At 33.1% G+C, this 20133-nt stretch overlaps 2 protein-coding genes and 2 long non-coding RNA genes across 4 annotated transcripts; 3 read left to right on the top strand and 1 right to left on the bottom strand.

Moving 5' to 3' along the window:
- Positions 1-642: 642 nt before the first annotated feature.
- LOC106330406 lies at positions 643-998 on the top strand. The gene is made up of 2 exons (XM_013768877.1): positions 643-822; positions 906-998. The coding sequence occupies exons 1-2, from the start codon at positions 643-645 to the stop codon at positions 996-998; spliced, it is 273 nt and encodes a 90-aa protein (XP_013624331.1).
- Positions 999-1676: 678 nt separating this feature from the next.
- Positions 1677-4428, top strand: LOC106330407. Its single transcript, XM_013768878.1, has 4 exons — positions 1677-2840; positions 3026-3156; positions 3501-4018; positions 4079-4428. The coding sequence occupies exons 1-4, from the start codon at positions 1677-1679 to the stop codon at positions 4426-4428; spliced, it is 2163 nt and encodes a 720-aa protein (XP_013624332.1).
- A 2552-nt stretch (positions 4429-6980) lies between these two features.
- Positions 6981-7815, bottom strand: LOC106333680. Its single transcript, XR_001268440.1, has 2 exons — positions 7672-7815; positions 6981-7426 (listed from the first exon to the last, which is right to left on the bottom strand). It is a non-coding gene; the product is annotated as an uncharacterized LOC106333680 (long non-coding RNA).
- Positions 7816-10737: 2922 nt separating this feature from the next.
- On the top strand, positions 10738-11679 carry LOC106334253. The gene is made up of 2 exons (XR_001268572.1): positions 10738-10860; positions 11417-11679. It is a non-coding gene; the product is annotated as an uncharacterized LOC106334253 (long non-coding RNA).
- Positions 11680-20133: the final 8454 nt, after the last annotated feature.

Genomic DNA, 20133 nt, shown 5'->3' on the forward strand with positions numbered 1-20133 from the left:
AACCCCCAAATTTCAATTCGAAAACCCTAAGTTTTCGAATTGAAATTGAAAATTTTCTTTGTAAACCATTGTCAATAAAGATTAAAACATATCGATACACAACTCGTTTCTTCGACATGGATAATCACTGCTTCGTTCCTCGCCGGACTTCAACAACTCGTCGCCAGAGATTACTTCACGATATTTTTTTTGGTCGAGATAATATTATAGTTGAAAAATGGCATTATAGTCTTTATCTCTATAAACAAAGGTTATTAATCTGATTTTCAGTTTGATAGACTACTTTTGAGACAAATATTAAATAAAGTTATATTATTTTTTATTCATTTTATTTGATAATTTACTGTTACGCTCTTATTTTTATAAAATCACCCCGACTCCATTTTGGTTTTATTTTAAAAACAATTTCGAGTTTCTTATAATATATTTTTGATTAAAGCAAAATTATAAAGAGAAATCGTAATGTTATATAAAAATATTCTATATATTATTTTTTGATCAAAAATATTCTATATATTTAAAACTACCTTTTTTGTATATACTTAATTTAACGCATCATATCATTATCGAGTATGTAACCTATACTGCCGTCCTCAATTATTTGTGATAAATATCTGTAGCTACAAGACAAGAAGAAAAGCTATGGCTGGTATGCTTCCCGGAGTTGAGTGCGCAAGGAGACGGCGCTTCCACGGCGGTGCTCCACCGATTGACTTATCCAACACGGCTTCAGTCGCGGTAGAACCAGGACGGGTCTGGACTCGGCGACCATCGTTCTCGCTCTACACTACCAATCATGACCAAGCCTATGTCTCCTTCTCGGTAATGAAACGTCTAAAATAAAATAAACAGTTCAAGCATTTTCTTGGGAAAGACTAACTTCTTTTCAAGTTTATAAAATATAGGAGGGAAATGTTAGGAACAAATCGTACGGTGATAATAACGATGAGAAGCTCGTCGTAGCAGCCAAAGAGGCTAAGGAGAGGATGGACTATTGAGAAGAAGAAGAAACATGGATTTCATCTGCAGAAACCCATCCACATAAATCCATCTGCAGAAACTCATCCATAGGAATTCATCCACAAAAACCCATCTGCAGAAATCCATTCACATGAACTTATCCAACACGACTTTGGAGGAAAAAAAACCATTTGAATTTTGAATTAAAAGAACTGTTGGAGACTTGTCACATCAGACTCAATTGTTAGATTATTTTTCTGTAAAATCTCTCTATATGTACTTAGCTGTAGACACAAGAGAAGTTTAAGGGAATAAAATTATCCTTCTTTATTCTCTCTCTCTTTACTTTCTGATTAAGCTCCTCTCTCTCTCTCTTGTTCTTCACTTTGTTCTTCAATTTCTTACATGGTATCAGAGCTTCCAAGCTCTTGAACACCAAATTGCTTCCGCAAATCTATTATATTCACCTTACTCTTTCACTTGTTTGGTTTACTTTATTCAGAATCTCTTTCACTTTCTTTTACCCAGTGGGTAACATAAACTGTTCTTGACAAAAAAAAAATCTCATAAACTAGAAGTGCTCACTCTGTTCTGTCCATCTTGCTTCATTTGTAGAGAACATATCTTGGTTGTCCTTGTTTCTCTCCTGTCTAGCCTCAGAAATTCAAATTTCTTCTCAGCGCTTCCTTTTATCCGCTGGACAATAGCAAACAAAGATGGAGCAGCACAAGCCAGTGATGATTCCAGTCACCCTGAAGGGTCCTAACTACATTACCTGGTCGAGATTGACCAGGACAACTCTTTGGGGAAGAGGTCTATGGGAGCACATCACCACCAGTGAAGCCCCAAGACAAATCACCCAAGGAGAAGATGGCAAGGAGGTTGTAGTGGTAGATGAAGGCAAATGGGGTCAGGAGGATCTCATGGTGCTGTCTATCTTGCAAGGCTCACTTGATACTCCTATCATGGAGTCTTACTCACATTGTGAGACTGCAAAGAAGCTATGGGATACCTTATACAAGGTATATGGCAACACTTCAAACCTCACCAGAATTTTTGAGGTTAAAAGGGCAATCAGCAACTTGCAGCAAGAGGAGATGGACTTCACCAAGCACCTTGGGAAGTACAGCCAGCTGTGGTCTGAACTTGAGATGCTGAGACCAAGTACCACTGATCCTAGTACACTAGAAGAGAGGCGTGAGCAAGACAAGGTCTTTGGATTGCTTCTCACACTCAACCCAAGCTTCAATGATGTACTTAAACACATATTGAGAGCTAAAGAGTTTCCAAGCTATGATGATGTGTGTTCTCAACTTCAGAAGGATCTAGGCTCAGATGGTCTCTTTGGTGGAAAATGGGAACTGTCTATGGCAAACAAAGATGAGAAGATGGAGAGTGCTTCAATCAACAAAGCACACTTCAAACCAAGAAGAGGAGGAGACAAGTCTGTGACTTGTGGGCACTGCAAGAATCTAGGCCACTCCAAAACCAATTGTTGGATCCTTCATCCTCACCTCAGACCTGCTTCAACCAACAGATACAACCAGGCTAGAGCACATGAAGCAAGAGCTCATGAGACCACAGTATCAGGCTCCATGTGCATAGGAGAAAATGGAAGAGCTATGATCTCAACCACCCACACTGGTGGATCCACATCTCATGCCATGTCTCAGCCATCTCCTGATGATGCCTTCATCCGCAAGTCAGACATTGAAGCTCTTATCAAGGCTATCAATGCAAACTCTGGTAACATCAGTGTCAATGCTTTAAATTCTATTCACAGTGCTTCACACACTACTAGACCTTTGATCATTGACTCAGGAGCTTCTCATCATATGATTAGGGATGCTAGACTGATTAGTGATGTTAAACCTGCTCTAGTGAGTGTAGTGATTGCTTATGGTGATAGAATTCCAATTGAATGAGTAGGAAACTTGAAACTGTTTGATAAGGAGTCTCAAGTTTTTTATATGCCTACTTTCACATCCAACTTATTATCTGTGAAAAGAGCAACTAATGATCTAAATTTTGTGTTATTTTCAGTCCTAATGATGTGTGCTTTCAGGATATTAAGACCAGTAAGATGTTGGGAAAGGGTGTGAGCAAGGGAGAGCTTTACTTGCTTGAAGACACCAAGCTTTCAGATTTATCTTGTGCTTTCAATTCTGCTTCTGTTTTAGCTAGTGATGTTTTATGGTATGCTAGATTAGGTCATCCTCATTCTCGTGCATTAGGATTGATGTTACCTAATCTATCTTTAAAGAATGAAAGTTGTGAGGCTTGTATTCTTGGTAAACATCAGAGATATGTTTTCTCTAATTCTAAGACCATTTATGAAAATTGCTTTGATCTTGTGCACTCTGATGTTTGGACAGCACCTTGTGTGTCTAGGGAGAACCATAAATATTTTGTTACATAGATGAAAGATCAAAATATACATGGCTCACCTTGATTCAAACTAAATATAGAGTTTTAGAAGTTTTTATTAACTTCCAAAACTATGTATCTAACCATTTCAATTCCAAGATCAAAATTTTTAGGTCTGATAATGGTGGGGAATACACAAGCACTGCTTTCAAACATCACTTAGCAAAACATGGCATAATCCATCAAACAAGCTGCTCATACACACCACAACAGAATGGAGTTGCTGAAAAGAAGAATCACCATCTTATGGAGGTTGGAAGGAGCATGATGTTCCATATCAATGTTCCAAAGAGGTTCTGGGGAGATGCTGTGGTCTCAGCATGTTATTTGATCAACAGGATCCCCACCAAAGTCCTCCAAGATATCTCTCTCTTTCAGGTATTAAACAAAATAAAACCTCCAATTGATCACTTGCGTCTTTTTGGGTGTGTGTGCTATGTCTTGATACCAGGAGAACATAGAAACAAGCTTGAAGCCAAGAGTGTCAAAGGCATGTTCATAGGATATACTCATGCGCAGAAGGGGTACAAGTGCTACATGCCCGAATCAAGAAGAGTTATGGTCTCAAGGGATGTTAAGTTTGTGGAATCAAAAGGGTACTATGATGAGAAGAGTTGGGAAAGCCTTCAGGGTTTCTCATAAGGACCTTCAGATAGGGCAAATAACTTGAGAATCATTCTGGAAAGCCTAGGCATCAGCCAGCCTCATACAAGTGCAGTACCGAGCACTTCATCTTTACCTCCAGTTGTGGATGAAGCTGCACCAATTGAAGAAGCATTCCATCCTGATCATGAGGGGGAAAATCAACCTAATTTGCAAGTTATCCACGAGGAAGCTATCCGCGACGAAGCTATCCACGAGGAAGCTATCCAAGAAGAAGTTGTTCATGATCAAAATGGAATGCAACAAGAAGTTCAACCATTAAGGAGGAGTACAAGGGTGAAGAAACCATCTCAGTGGATGGACACCAAAGTATACTTCAACAACAGTGCAGTGTCTCATCCTATCCAAGTAACATGTTCTTTTGCGAGTTATCCTTAAGAGCATGTAGTCTTCATCAGCAACCTGGATCAAGAGTATGTACCAAAGACTTATGAAGAAGCCATGGAGCATGAAGAGTGGAGAGAGTCAGTTGAGGATGAAGTTAGTGCCATGATCAAGAATGATACTTGGTATGAAACTGAGCTCTCCAAAGGAAAGAAAGCTGTTACAAGCAGTCTACTCTTCACCATCAAAAACCTTGCCAATGGGAAACCCGAAAGAAAGAAGACAAGGCTAGTTGCAAGAGGATACACCCAAGTCTATGGAGAAGACTATTTGGATACATTTGCACCAGTAACTAAACTCTACACAATAAGGATTCTACTCTCCTTAGCAGTGAACTTGGAATGAGATTTATGGCAAATGGATGTCAAAAAATGTTTTTCTTCAAGGAGAGCTGGAGGATGAGGCTTACATGAGGCCACCTCCGGGTATGGAAGACATGGTCAAGCCATGGAATGTCCTAAGGTTGAAGAGAGCAATCTATGGATTAAAACAGTCACCAAGGGCTTGGTACCACAAACTGAGTACAACTCTCAATGGAAGAGGGGTTTGTAAAATCAGAAGCTGATCATACACTCTTCACACTCACAAGCAATCACGGAATTGTGGTGATTCTTATTTATGTAGATGATATTATCATCACAGGAAGTGACAAGGAAGGTATCATCTCAACCAAAGTTTTTCTTAAGTCTACTTTTGATATTAAAGATTTGGGTGAGCTAAAGTACTTTCTAGGGATAGAAATATGTCGCTCTAAAGAGGGGCTTTTCTTATATCAAAGGAAGTACACACTTGATCTTTTGAATGAGGCAGGAAAGCTTGGAGCGAGAGTAGCTAAAACACCACTTGAAGAAGGGTACAAAGTCTTGCATGAGGGGGAGTTTGAGGATAAACCATTTGGAGACTTCAAGCTCTATAGAAGAATGGTTGGGAAGCTGATCTATCTCACCATTACCAGACCAGATATGAACCAAGTTAGCCAACATATGCAAGCACCTAAGGTTCATCATTGGAATATGGTGGAAAAAGTTATGAGGTACCTAAGGGAGGCTCTGGGTCAAGGTGTTTGGATGGGATGCAACAAGAGCACAAAGATTGTGGGATATTGTGATGCAGATTAGGCTGGTGATAGAGTAGACATGAGGTCTACTACAGACTATTGCACCTTCATTGGAGGCATTACTTGGAAAAGCAAGAAGCAAAAGTTGGTATCATGTTCAAGTGCTGAGGCAGAATATAGAGCAATGAGGAAGCTTACTATTGAGCTCCTCTGGATCAGAAAGTTGCTAAGAGACTTGGGCATAGAGACTACAACACCAATCACAATGCACTGTGATAATCAGGCGGCCATCCATATTGCTTCAAACTCAGTGTTTCATGAGAGAGGACAAAGCACATTGAAGTGGACTGTCACAAAGTGAGACAAGCTGTGGAGCAGAAGATTATCTTACAGCAACACTAGAAGTGAAGACCAACTAGCTGATATCTTCACCAAATGAGCAAACACCAAAGTTTGTGAGTCCATCCATCCAAGGTTAGGACTCATAGACCTGTCTAGATCATGATCCCCTTTGCCATGAACCATCTACTCTTTTTCCTTACTGTGTTTTTGTCCCATTGGATTTTTCACACTAAGGTTTTAATGAGAGATGTGTTCATGGCTTCCAAGCTTGATCATACCTTATGCTCAAGCTTGAGGGGGAGTATTGAGAAGAAGAAGAAACATGGATTCCATCTGCAGAAACCCATCCACAGAAATCCATCTGCAGAAACCCATCCATAGGAATTCATCCACAGAAACCCATCTGCAGAAATCCATCCACATGAACTTATCCAACACGACTTTGGAGGCAAAAGAAACCATTTGAATTTTGAATTAAAAAAGATTTCACAATATTTAGTTTCATGTTAATACATATGTTTTTGTATGTTATAAAACTAAAGAATAAGTTAAGTTAAACATGTATAAAATGATTTTACACCAATAAAAGAGTTTGATGCTATGGTGAACAACAAAAAAAAATGACAAAAAAAATTACCCCAACTATATGTATACGAATCCTACTGGGCGTCGAACAGCCAAATCAAGGTCATTGAGATTTTAGTGAAATGAGTAAACACAACATATAGGTTTTGAGAGATTTTCCTTTAGATTAGTTTGTTTGTGTGTTGTTGTTGATTTTTCGTAATCTAGAGCCGTCGTTATTTCAGTTAACCGGAATTTTTTCCGTTCTCGAATATGTGTACCCGAATCTCTTCTTTGGGGTTCATTAAATAAATCAAATATTATTTTAAAAAAAAAGAATGTTTTGGGAGAATTAAAGTTTTTGAAATAAGTAGCGGAGAATTATATTAACCTTTTTGTTTTATACAGAACATTGGTCTAGACTTCATTTCTTAAAAAACTTATGCCAAAACTAATTGGATGTAGCTCTAGAGAAAAAATATCTAAGATTCTTACGATGGGATGCCATAACCAAAAAAGCAAACCATGTTCCAATGCAAGAGAAAAAAACTGTTATGAGAAAATAATTTTAAATTACAGCCCTTAAGCCAATAAAACATGCTTTATTCTCTTCATTATTCAGACTTACGCCTGCACATTTTAATACCAAATGCAATAGGATAGTTAGAGACAATGATCAACGAAAAACCACAGCTTAAGTAATACTCTCAAAACTTTTACCCACATTTGAGGACTCCGGTTTATTACTGCTCGTAACCGGCAAACTCTTACGAAACAACATACACAAACATGTTCATATTCATATCTGAGGACTGCATCTTTTACTCACATCTGAGGACAGCAGCTCTCAACTGCCTTTAATTCAATGCTGTAGGTTCTTTACTAATATGGTCATAGAAACAAAACAGTCTCTTTAAATGCTTAGCTCGAGCCTTGCTCGTCCCAGATCACCGTGGCATCAAATGCATTGATCTTTGCTTTGCAGATTTCTCCACATGTCTTGCTCTCTCTTATGAAACAACATACAACCTTTATCAAAAAAAAAACAACATACACAGACATGTAAAAGATGTTCGTAAGCGCAGACTGGTTCTGATAGACTCGACGCAACGATTTCGGGTTTCGTTATCTAAACATTCACAATCAATTTCTATTAAAAATCTAAAGAATCTGGGATCTAATGCCTCTCGACTAACTTAGGTCATGATTGTGCAATAGAAATGGAACAGCTAGACGTAGCTCATCTCTTTTGCTTGATTCTAACTAAAACTTACATCAAAGTGACGCGAGGAAGATTGGAGAAGCAATCAACTCGAGACTGTGAGAAAGTGGTGCAGACGAAGAACAGAGTCATGGTTTATAGTTGAGCTTCGTAGCCCATTTACCCTCTTTTGAATTGAGAAAACTGGTTAGATTTATAATTTAAACAGACTATTGTCCTATTACACGAACCGGGTAATGCCGTATTCATTTCATATTATCATTTGGTTAAGTAGGTCCTAATGGCAATAATTGTAAATATCCTAGTAAATAAAAGTCTATTAGTTTAGTTAGCTGAAGAGGACTGTGAGAGTGCCACATCAGCCATAATGGTAAAAATGTTATTAGTTTACTAAATCAGGGTTTATTATTAAAAATGCTTCTTGATTAATAAGTAAGGGATGGAAACTTCCCGGAAACCACTAGGCAGCTTCTAAGATTGCCAAATCTGACGTTAACTCGTCTCGATTTTTGATTTGAATTTTCAAAGGCAAAATGGCAAAGACGGTGAATAAACCCAGTCAATGGAAAGGTAAATCTAGGTTGAGAATAGGGAGAGTGGAGCAAAGGTGGATCATACCCTAATGTGTAGCCTCTATCTTATAATTTCCCATTCACAAAATTTTACATATTAATTAGAAAAGATGGAGGAACCACAAGCAGTACAAATATATTTGTCTTTTTGTGAAAAAAGTGGAGGAACCACTTGATATGCAATACACGTGCTAAAAGGAGTGTTTCATACACTTTTTTGTCTGTAAAACTTGTTTTAATTTGAAGTTATTATTCTATCTCAATATTTTTATGATAAAACTTTTTATATCATATACAAGCATAATATTATATTTCTTTATCTTCTAATTTGTATTACATTTAAATACACCATTTAGTTTTAATATTTACACCATATTTATCATGTATTTTTTAATTTAATATTACAGTTTATTTATAGTTTTCAAATTATACATTTTCAAATTCTAAATTTTTTTAAAAAAATTCAAATTCTGTTTGAAGTAGAATATGTGTTATCTATTAAATATTAAGATTTATATTATTTATGTTGATATTATTATAGAAAACATTAAGTAGTTTTACTATAGTAATAGAATACTATTTTACTACGATTATAATTATTTTAAAATCATCCAAAATAAAATATATATTAAATTTAAAACTTTAAATAGTTATATATATTTTAAAACTATCTTAATTATATTTTGAATAATATTTTAATAATTAAATTTATAAAACAATTATTAGAATAACTAATTTGAATTATGAAAAATAATTATTAATATAAAATTGTATCTTTAAAATATTTTTTAATTATATTTTGAATAAAATTTTATATCTTTCATTTATAAAGTATTTTTAAAATATTATTTTTAATTATGAAAATAAATATTATAAAATTTTATATAGATTAATTTAAATTAGTATAGTATTTTGGACCACTTTCACCATTCAATTATATGTTTTGAACCGCTAGATCCACACTTGAACCGCTCGATCCGCTTGATCCACTCTTGTTCCCCTCAATCCGCTAGATCTGTTAAATCCGCAACGCTTGATCCGCTTTCTCCATTCGGTATGCATTGTACGTGCGCGGCATATATGGATCTAGCTATTTATTAAAAATACGGGAACATTTGGAAAGTACGCTGGTTTTTTTTGTTTTATATATATATATATAATATGGTATTATTATAAAATTTTATACATATAATACTAAAACTTAGACACATCATTGATATTAAACTTCATAGATTTATATATATATATATATATATATTATAATTAGGTCACATTATAAGTTGTACTTTTAGTTCACATACACAATATAATCTCCTTGAGACACATAAAAAATATAGGACAAAAATATATTGTTTTGATCTTGAGAACAACCGAAAAAAAATTTTGGTTTTCACTTTCAATCCTCTATTCTTCGTAATCAAACAAGTATATTGACTTGATTTTGTAGTGGAGTTGCAGATGCGTCAGAAGTCACAACTTGATATTTATATATTTGAAAGTGAAGACAAAAACATGAAAATGGTTAAAATCTGAGATAGAAAAGCTAAAGATAGACAAAAAGTAAAATTTTACCTTACTAAAGAGGTTATGAATCATGAATTAGACATGATCTTCTTCAAAAACATCAGGTTCAAACTCCATGTCCACAATATCTCTATTTTTTGTTCAAATTTGTCATCATATAGATCTATTGCTCTTGGAACTTTGGTGGCAAGCACAAAACCAATGTCATTGTCCATCTATTCCGCATGCTCCACAAACCCATCTCCATCTCCAGCAATGTTTTCATTACCATCATCGAATTAAAATATATATATAGCATTATGTTTTTTAAATATTCTATTTTGACCATACACATAAAAGTAATAACAAATAAAATACAAAATAATATTCATGTATTGCTTTATACATATATTCATTTTCTAATAATCAAATACAAATATAATAATATAATTTATATATATATATATATAGTTTATAACAAAAAAAGTAATGTGTGTATGTAAAATATTTATTTCTGTATTTAAAAGTGATATAAAAATTTAAATATATGAAAATGTTAAAAATAATAACCATTAAACATTTTAAATAATATCAATATATATAAAGTGAAAACAAACATCTGCGTATACACGAAGGTCAAGCTCTAGTACATAGTTAAAAGGAAACTAATCTTTCAAATACTAGTATATTTTTGAAAATTAAATAAATAATAATTAAATAAAGTAATTCTTTGGTCAAATAGAATAAAATCTTTGAAAATGAAAAAAAATCTGTTATTATTAAGTAGATCTATGGTCAGTGAAAAATTAAATTTGTGATAGACTAGTCAAATCTAAATATGTTAAAAGTTGTTGAATTTTTTTTTAATTCATATGACATAATTAATAGTTCAATAGGTCAGACCACCGCCCCGTCAATATTCCATATTTATATATTATTATCATAATTACAGTCAATTTTCCAAAAATATAATAATAATAATAATTATTATTATTAATTGTATTATAATGGTCACCTCATCATCCTATAAATCTCTCCTTAGTGTTACCCAAAATTTAGAGTCTTTCAATATTCAATAAACAAGTAACTAAATCTAGAAATACATATGTCTAACGCAAAATTTTCAGTTGTTTTCCCCATCATCTTCCTTATAATGTTTGCTTTAGGTATGTGTTTATCTTTTCCTCAAAAAGTGTATTCAGTCACAATTTTAGTCTAGTATCAGTCTTGTTTGTTGGAACATGCCTTGAATAAACCGGGGCCTCGTGGTCTGGTGGTAAAGGAACTTCGGCTGAGGTGTCCGCCATTACGACTTTGAGCCCCGGCCACAGCGGATTTAACATCCCTTCCGTTGGGGCGCTGGACCCCCTACGGAGGGATAGTTGGGAATGTGGCTGCCCAGATACCAGAGTTATCAAAAAAAAAAAAAAAAAAAAAAAAAAACATGCCTTGAATATTGTGATGTTAGTTTTTTTTTATATGCATAATCCCTAAAAAAAAAGATATACATAATCTTTTATAGTTTAGTCATGGCAATATTCAAAGATTCATTTTCGTTTTTGAAAAAGAACAATATTCAAAGATGCTTGCCTTATTCAACTTAGTTTTTTTGGTTTTGGCATTATTCATTGGTATATATATATTGTATTTTTACTGTGTTGATACCTCCTAAATCTTAGTTTTTCATTATTTAAACATAAAATGTTGTTTTATTTATTGTAGTGGAGGATAATATGGGATGTCAGGCGAGTCTTGGTGATTGCCGTATATGCGGAATAAAATGCAGTTATTACGGAAGACATGCAGAGGCTCACTGTATCGGTGGTATTTGTGTTTGCGACTTTCCTTGTAAACCTCCACCAAAACTATAAAATCAAAATTATTTAAAATTAAAAAGATGAAATAATACTTTGAATATCATAATCATAATTGCTGCAGTCTTTCATAGTATTTTAAATAATAATTCCGTGAACCTTTGATATCAATAAAATTTATAGAACACAAAATTAGTTGCAGTTAGATTTTTTAAATTAAAATTTGAGCGAAACATAAATAGAATTTGAAGTTTGATGCAAATTGATGAAATCAAATTAAAACGATTAAAATTTGTAGTCCAGCGACTAGAGTTGGACATTTAAAAAATCTTTGAGAGTTTATTTTAGATTATTTATACACCAACTAGAGATAACCAAATATACATCCCCTTTTTATTATTTGAGGAGCATTATTATAAACTAACCTTAGCCTCATGTGTTATTAACCAAATTGTCATTGTTTAGGTGTCAACACTATAATCTTTCTCACAACCTCTAATTAAAAACCTTTTTTTAACTAGAATAATTTTATGTACTGTCACTACTCATTCTAAAATAGCTTTAACATAATATACTATATGTTTCCTATGTATATAGCCGATTACTCATTAATGCCATACATTATCGAACTATAAGGGAATTGAAATGTCGATTATAATGACCATATTTATTTTAAAGCTAACTCATTAACCTACATATTTGCATATTAAGATTATATCGAACATGTAAAAAATTTCTACATATGCCTCACATATATAAACTCATTAAATAATATAGTTGATTTCAAATTGTAGAACGTGTTAAAGGAAGCCATGGTTCTGACGTAGTCAAATCATGAAAATCCTTAATAAATTTGGGCCATAGCCAGATCAAAAAAGATGGTTCTCTGTTATGATAGTTCTTAGTCGGATTAGGTAAAAATATATTGCATGTTCTACTCTTAGAAATTGTCTCATCAGTTCATCTCAAGCATAAAGATTATGCAAGACATGACATATTAGTATATTAGAACGGTTTTGTAATGTGTCATTCCCACATTGACTTTAAAATAAAAGTGATAATAACAATGACATTTACATTTAATTTAATGTTGTTTTGTTTTATACTTTTGATATGTTTTTTATAATACGATAATAACTCATAAATCATCACTAATATAACAATAAATAGTATAATAGTAGATAGAAGTATAATAATATATCAAAACATTTCGAAATATTTGTTTTTATTACTTCAAATTTTTATGCAGTTTTTTTTAAGTTGTAACTTTCACATTACCATTAATTTATTTTTATATCTACATTCTTAGAAATATTATTTCGCTTTAGGTTATGATAATTATATACCTAACAAAATTTTCTCTTAGTTTTATAGAATTTGATTGAATATATTTTAATCAAAATAAATGGATAAAATATTTCCAAAATTTTTAATATAATTTTTATTTTTTATTTTATCAAATTTTTTACATATAATTAATTTAAATTTTAAAATTAAAATATTGTTAGAAAAGATAAAATCTAAAATTAACAAAATTTTATTTTTAAATATGATTTAAATTTTAAAACTTTTACTTCTGCACATTGTGCATTAGAACACCTAATAGTTCTCTTATAAAACTCCAAACAGAATATTCAATATAGTATTAGCGCAGACGATTCTAGGGATCAAAATTAAGCTTCCGCTTTACTAGTTAATAGAATTTGATAATGTTCATCGACGTTGGTGTTGGTGACACTGAAGAAGATGGTGATGATGAAGACAATGTGCAGTCGTCCACGTGAAAATGCAGAAAGTGCAGAAAATGGTTTTTCTTAACAATAATAGATCATTATATAAATTATACATTTTTAGAGTAGAAATAATTCAAATTTTATGATATACATCCTGAAAATAGTACACCGATTTTCTAAATATTTTTTAAAATTATTTGTTTATTAAGAAAAACAATATTGAATAATCATATTAACAAATAATCCTGCTTTATATATTTAATTTTTTAAAATTTAAAATTATTTATTTTAGATAATTTTATTATTCACTTAAGGTTATTTGAAAAGAAAATAACACAATGTATAAGGAAAAAATGTCAGATTTTTTACCTCTTTTGCCAAATTTTCCCAAAAAAAATATGGAATGAAAACACAAAGAGATTGTCTGAAACTATGAACATCGTCTGAAAAGATATTTCTTTATCTCTTGTCTGGTGGGGTGGAGGCGGGATTTAGAGACCTCCAAGATTTTAATACAACATTATTGGTTAAACAGTTTTGGCGTTTGATAGACAAACCAGAATGTTTGTTCTCAAAAGTTTTTAAAGGAAGATATTTTTGGAATACAGACCCTCTAGAAAATCACAGATCCTATTCATCTTCTTATGGATGGAGAAGTATATGTTCAGCTAGATCTCTGGTTAAAAATGGACTAATCAAAAGAATGGGAACCGGGCAGTCTATCTCTGTATGGACAGACCCATGGATCCCCGCTCTTCGCCCGAGGTCAGCATTACCAAAAAAATCACACTCAATTTTTAAACCCCTCTTTAAGAGTGGAACATCTCATTAATCCGGTTGATTGTTCATCGAATGTGGATTTGCTTAATTTTTATATCCACCCTGACGATGTGAAGATCATCATAGGATTGGCGGTCAGTCAAAGCCATAAGGCAGATACGGTTGGATGGAGTTTTACAGAGTCGGGTAAATATATGGTAAAATGAGGGTTTAAGGTTGAATCATTATTCCAGACAGTGGTCAAAAGGTGACCATATACGGACCAAATGTAAAATCCCTTTTGGCCTTTTTTTGGAAATTGAAGTGTTCTCCGAAACTACGACACTTTGTGTGGCAAATTTTATTTGGTACACTACCAGTTTTCAAGAACCTTAAGACTCGGGGGATTGATTGTGATTTACGGTGTAGCATGTGTGGGGCAGATGAAGAGTCCACTAATCATGTACTTTTTGAGTGTCCAACAGCACTACAATCATGGGCACTATCCAAGATCCCCTCATCTCCGGCAATTTTTCCTAATTCGCCCTCAGTTTTTACCAATATGGATTATCTATTTTGGAGGGTGAAAAGGGAGGATGAGTTTGAATACTTCCCTTGGATATTATGGTATATTTGGAAGACAAGAAATGATAAGATATACTCTAACAGGAATGATAACCCACAGGAGATACTTCGCCAAGCCGATGTGGAAAGTACGGTATGGAAAGAGGCTCAATTAGCGCATGGGGCCAGTGCAAATACCCTTGGTGGGAAAGTACAGCAGGCGTCTGATTGTCTTTCTTTGGAAAACATTAGAATTTGTTACATTGATGGTGCTTGAAAAGAAGAAGATGTATTTACGGGACAAGGTTGGTTCTGCCGACAAAATGGTTCAACATATGTTATAATGGGAGCGATGAATCTTCGTAGAAGTTTTTCACCTCTGCATGCTGAGTGTGAAGCACTAATATGGGTAATGAAGTGCATGAAGACCCTTCAATATTCTGACGTACTGTTTGCGACGGATTGTTCTCATTGGTGAAGATGGTGTCGACCCCTGAAGAATAGCCAGCTTTCTCTACACACATGGAAGAATTTATTCGCAGTAAGACTTTCTTTCCTGACTTTTGAATCAGACATATACCAAGAGCACAAAACACTTTGTCGGACAAGCTTGCACGAGGTGTGAGGAGTTCTCCTTCAGCTATGCTTTATGTCAATTCTACCCCACCGGTTTGGTTTACTGAATCGGGTGGTTTCATTACTTAATTCTTCATTGTTGTAAGAAACAAAAAAAAATTCGTTATTTATAGAATCTTTTTTTTTAACATGAATTCTTGCAACTTTAAACCGACATCTCCAAATGTTCTGCCATAATACGAGAAGCACAAACTTAATACCTCAAGTAAAAGGTCTAAAGCAAATGAAATTTGTTACAGCATAGCATATACTATTTCAATTCCCAACATTGAGCAGAGTTCTGGAGACTTTGGAGCGCTATACATGTGAACACGCCACTCAAGAACCTGTGAGCTCTACCAGTAATCGCTACAAGAACATTTACCATCACTGAAGTTATGGAAACGTTTTTTGTCTCTCACAAATCACAATCAACGTTCTACCAATGATTTTGGACATGATCTTGATAAAGTTGACAGTCATTACACACGCGGAGATTCTTGATGATTGTGAGGGACTTCCGAGGCTGGGTAAGGCGGCCCTGGCCCAAAGCAAAGGAAGCACGGGCTTCCGGCCGACTCTGAATAACTAAAATACCGGCCACATTTTTTATAAAAGTCTATGTTGTTCTAGTGGTTTACGTGGCTGCCGTCTCACATTTCTAGCGTGGGTTCGAATCACCCCTTCCCCAAACCGGCCAAATTTTTTTGTTTTGGCTTGTAGCCTTAAAATTTATAGGACCGGCTCGTGCATATGATACCATAAGCAATCGCTAACCTCTCACTGTGGTAGAGTAATGCCTGTTCTTTAGCCTCCTCGTCAATGTCATGCAGAACACATCTCGTGTCTGGAACATAAACCGACCCCTTCTTTGCAGCCATCTCCTTAGCTTCATCCTTGTAAGAAGTCAGATTCTAAAACTCGAGAATCCTACTCCTACTAGCAAGCATACTTGTCTCCCTGTATGATTTTGGTGGAGGGGCAGCCGGGCAGGAATCTTGTTTTTTTTTTTTCTTACTATAATCTTGTTGGTGCCTTCGAAGGGGTCAAGTTCAACCATTAACTCCTCTGCGTAATCCTCCAAATCCATATCTCCATGAATCTTCCCATAGTTCCTCATAGCTTCCCAGATATCAGCTTTGGCTTCAAAAGGAAGGTCGCGGATGTACTGCTCAGCCTCAACAAGAACATCTAAAACATTCTCCAAGAACATCTAAAACACCCAAGTAATGTTCTGTCCTGGGGCTAATCCCAAACTCATTTTTATTGAATCAAAATGCAAAAACGTTTCCTTTATGTATGTCTATGTATGTCTATAGTTAATGTTTACTGATTGTTTATTTTAAATGTTTCTTATCCCGTAATCCTTTTATACATAAATGTTGATAAATTTCTAATTTTTGTTTGTTTTAGTTAAAATTCATTAAACTGGTAAAATTAACTAGTTAATTAAGGGGAAACTAGTTTTTGACCTACACGCCCATGCGGATGTATATTTTGCATAATTTTATGCTTTTGTTAGTTGTAAAAAACATTCTTGTTAATGTTTCATAGTTTATTTAGTTCTGATATAGGTGTATCTTGTTCATTTTGGTAGCGTCCGTTTTTAAACTATGAGTTGCTTTTTTCACTTGTAAATTAAACAATTAAGTGTAAAATATAAGAGTTTTTTTTAGATTGTGTGTGTTTTATTAAATTAAACGTGATTTGCACGATTAGAAAACAAAAAAAAGGATATTCTTGTAGGTGATTGATATAGTAATTATTATGAAGAGTTGCTAAAATATATGTATATTTTTTTTGGTTCCATAAGTGATTTTAAACGTGATTTGCAAGATTAGAAAGCAAAAAAAAAAAAAAATCTTGAAGTTGATTGATATCGTAATTGTTATGAAGAGTTGCTAAAATATAGGAATGCTTTGTTTTTTGGTTCCATAACTGATTTAAACATGATTTGCAAGATTAGAAAGCAAAAAAAGAATATTCTTGTAGTTGATTGATATTGTAATTGCTATGAAGAGTTGCTAAAATATAGGAATAGTTTTTGGAAGGCAATTTCTTTTTGGAAATTAGTAAATAATTAGTTTTAATTTTGAACTAAGTAATTTATATTGTGAACAATTGTATTGTTTGATGTTGAATTTTTTGATATATAGTAATCATGATATAAATTATCGAAAGTAATTAATATACTGGTTAACTGGTTTGTATGGAAGAACATACTGGTTTGATATTTTCTTAATCAATGACATTGTATTGAACTAATACACTGGTTTTGATTTTCCAGACAAATGAAACCGGAGGTATATCATCTTAATTGAATGCGATGTAGACGAAGAGGAATGAAGGTAGTCTGACGACTGTATTCTATCAATACTATAGAACGAAATGTAGCGAACCAGCAATTCTATTTTGATGGTTTTGTAAAGATTTAGTTATGTAATGGTTTGTAATTGTATGGTTTAGTAATTAGACGAAACGTTGTGTTTTATTAATTGTACTAGGTGATAATCCGCGCCCTGCGCGGAATTATGAATTAAAAGAGATTATAACTTTAAAACTACACTTCTTAATTTATCGATGTAATTTAAATATATTTGAATAACTGTGAAAGTAAGCAAAGATTTATATAAATTTATTATGAGTTTAAAATAAAACAAAACATAAGCAATATAATTATTGTCTTCATAATGTAAATTATGAATATAAAATAAGAAAAACATAGACAATAAAACAATAAAATACTAAAAAAACAAATTATAAAAAAGAAATTAAATTCATAATTTTGAGAAGGAGACGGTGGTGTGGACTTTGTTTTGAGAAAGAGACGGTCTAGTATTTATATATGCAATGCCCTGGTCTAGGGTATGTTTGCATAACTAATCGTCCTCATAATTTTTGAAATTCAAATTAATATTAAATTTTGAGAACTTACCTTATTGCTTGCTCGTCGAATCACATGGAATATTAAAGGAAACAAAGAGTTAATATGGTCAATTAAATTAAATTTTAAATCAATCAATTTTGATCAAAAATACATATTTTTATATCTTTTATTTTAGGAAAGCTTATATATATATTGCTACCACTTAAAAAATATGAAATAGGACGGTATTGAGCCTATATGGCAATTCTGCGAATTTGATTCCTAGATTGGAGTTCTATAACCAGAATGAATTATATTCAAAGACGTATATTGTGGCTAATATTAATGGCATGATTATGCTGTTATGATAGTAATTATTGTGATGAGTGATTGTCAAAGTAAATATATGCCTATGGCTGGCAGATGTTTTGCAGTTTCCTGTTCGGACAATATTTATATTAATGAGTTATTGTCAACCAATATTTATGCCAATTACTGGCATCTTTTTTTAATATATATTTATTAATATATTCATACGTTAGATCTCGTTTTGATATACATGTAATTGTATCATGCGTGAGTATATCTTATGTGATTATATGATATAATATGTAGTAACCGGTTTTGATATAGCGTAATAAAAAGTATTCACGAAAGTAACATTAAAATAAATGTTCTTTACGTATTCTCAGAAAACGTTCTTGTTCGAACCTGTTTTAAATAACATCTTCGTTTAGATCGCTAATTACCAATTCGTATGATTAAAACATTATGTTAAGCTACAATTAATGAATAATGACAATTAATCGAATATACATGTAATAACTTTTTTGGGTGAAAATGCTAAGAATATAATATGGACCGTTATTTTGTCGAAAAGTTTTTTCATGTTTTATAAATTTCTTTGTTCTAATATGAAAGTTGGTTATTGGCATCTATATTCATTTTGAATAAAAAATTGGACCAATACATATGTCCAGAAAAGAGTAATGTTACTGAAACAAATTAATGAAAAAACTTCAGTTCTCATAAACCGGAGAAATAAATGATAACAACTTTATATGTGATACGTATAATATATATGATACGAATGTAGACAAAGCTAAGGTAACTACAGGGACTATACGAATGTTTAGTTAAATTATAATGTTTTGATCCATGACATGCTGTGTAATTACTCTAGTTAACAAAAGGTTTTTAAATAGAATAGGTGAGAGAGCTTGTGGAGTTGCCACGTAGAAAATGACACATTTGTAATAAACACATGAACTAAAGTTTATTTATTTAAAATGTTTCCCAAATAATAAAAAAGGGATAACACGATATGTAGGAAACCGAGGAACTAAATGCCTTTAGTAATTGTTTTGTCTCAGTTTAATTTAAAACTCAACTATCTGGTTCGGTTTAATTTAAAAACAAAACTATGTGTTTAATACCAATGGTGGCATGAGGATAGGCGTGGGCATATTAATCAAAACCCGAATCTGAACCCGAACCGAAAACCGAACCGAAGGTAAAAAAAAAAAACGAATGGGTTTAGGATTCAACCAGTTCGGATACCCATACCCGATTGGTTATATCCGATACCCGAACCAATTACCCGAAGTACCCGAATATATATATATATATTGCTAAGCTTACATATTCCATTCCCATTCATCTTTCCATCTTCTCCTTCTTCAACGTATATGTTCAGTACGTACTTAAACTCATTTTATGACCGATTACATGTATGAATCACTATACTTTGCGATTTTGATTTATGTTTGATTACGAGTAGGATTTGCGGTTTGTTTTCTCTTTGCTCTTTACACATGCATGAGCTCAAACATTCATGATTATCAGGTTTGATTTTTGTTTGATTTTGAAGTCTCTTTGATTTTGATTTATGAATAAATGGATTTTTTACCATTTTCTATTCAAGATAATACAAATATAAATTACACAAAGAGAAAGAATACAGACTCGTGTTCCTCAACGTAATAACAAATCAGAAAGATCATAAATCTTATATTAAGTTGTTCAATCTTCTAACTTCAACAGTATTGTTTCTGGTCTCAAAAAGTCAAATCAATGATACATAGAATT

This window comes from Brassica oleracea, chromosome C3 (genome assembly GCF_000695525.1).
Source record: "Brassica oleracea var. oleracea cultivar TO1000 chromosome C3, BOL, whole genome shotgun sequence".
Lineage (NCBI taxonomy): Eukaryota > Viridiplantae > Streptophyta > Magnoliopsida > Brassicales > Brassicaceae > Brassica > Brassica oleracea.

What these genes read in the sequence shown, in the direction of transcription:
- LOC106330406 (XM_013768877.1), top strand. Translation starts at nt 643, where the DNA reads ATGGCTGGTATGCTTCCCGGAGTTGAGTGCGCAAGGAGACGGCGCTTC. An exon ending in AAGCCTATGTCTCCTTCTCG is followed by an intron (nt 823 to 905) that starts GTAATGAAACGT and finishes TATAAAATATAG; the next exon opens with GAGGGAAATGTTAGGAACAA.
- LOC106330407 (XM_013768878.1), top strand. Translation starts at nt 1,677, where the DNA reads ATGGAGCAGCACAAGCCAGTGATGATTCCAGTCACCCTGAAGGGTCCT. An exon ending in GTGATGTTAAACCTGCTCTA is followed by an intron (nt 2,841 to 3,025) that starts GTGAGTGTAGTG and finishes GTGTGCTTTCAG; the next exon opens with GATATTAAGACCAGTAAGAT. An exon ending in TTAGCTAGTGATGTTTTATG is followed by an intron (nt 3,157 to 3,500) that starts GTATGCTAGATT and finishes CAAAATTTTTAG; the next exon opens with GTCTGATAATGGTGGGGAAT.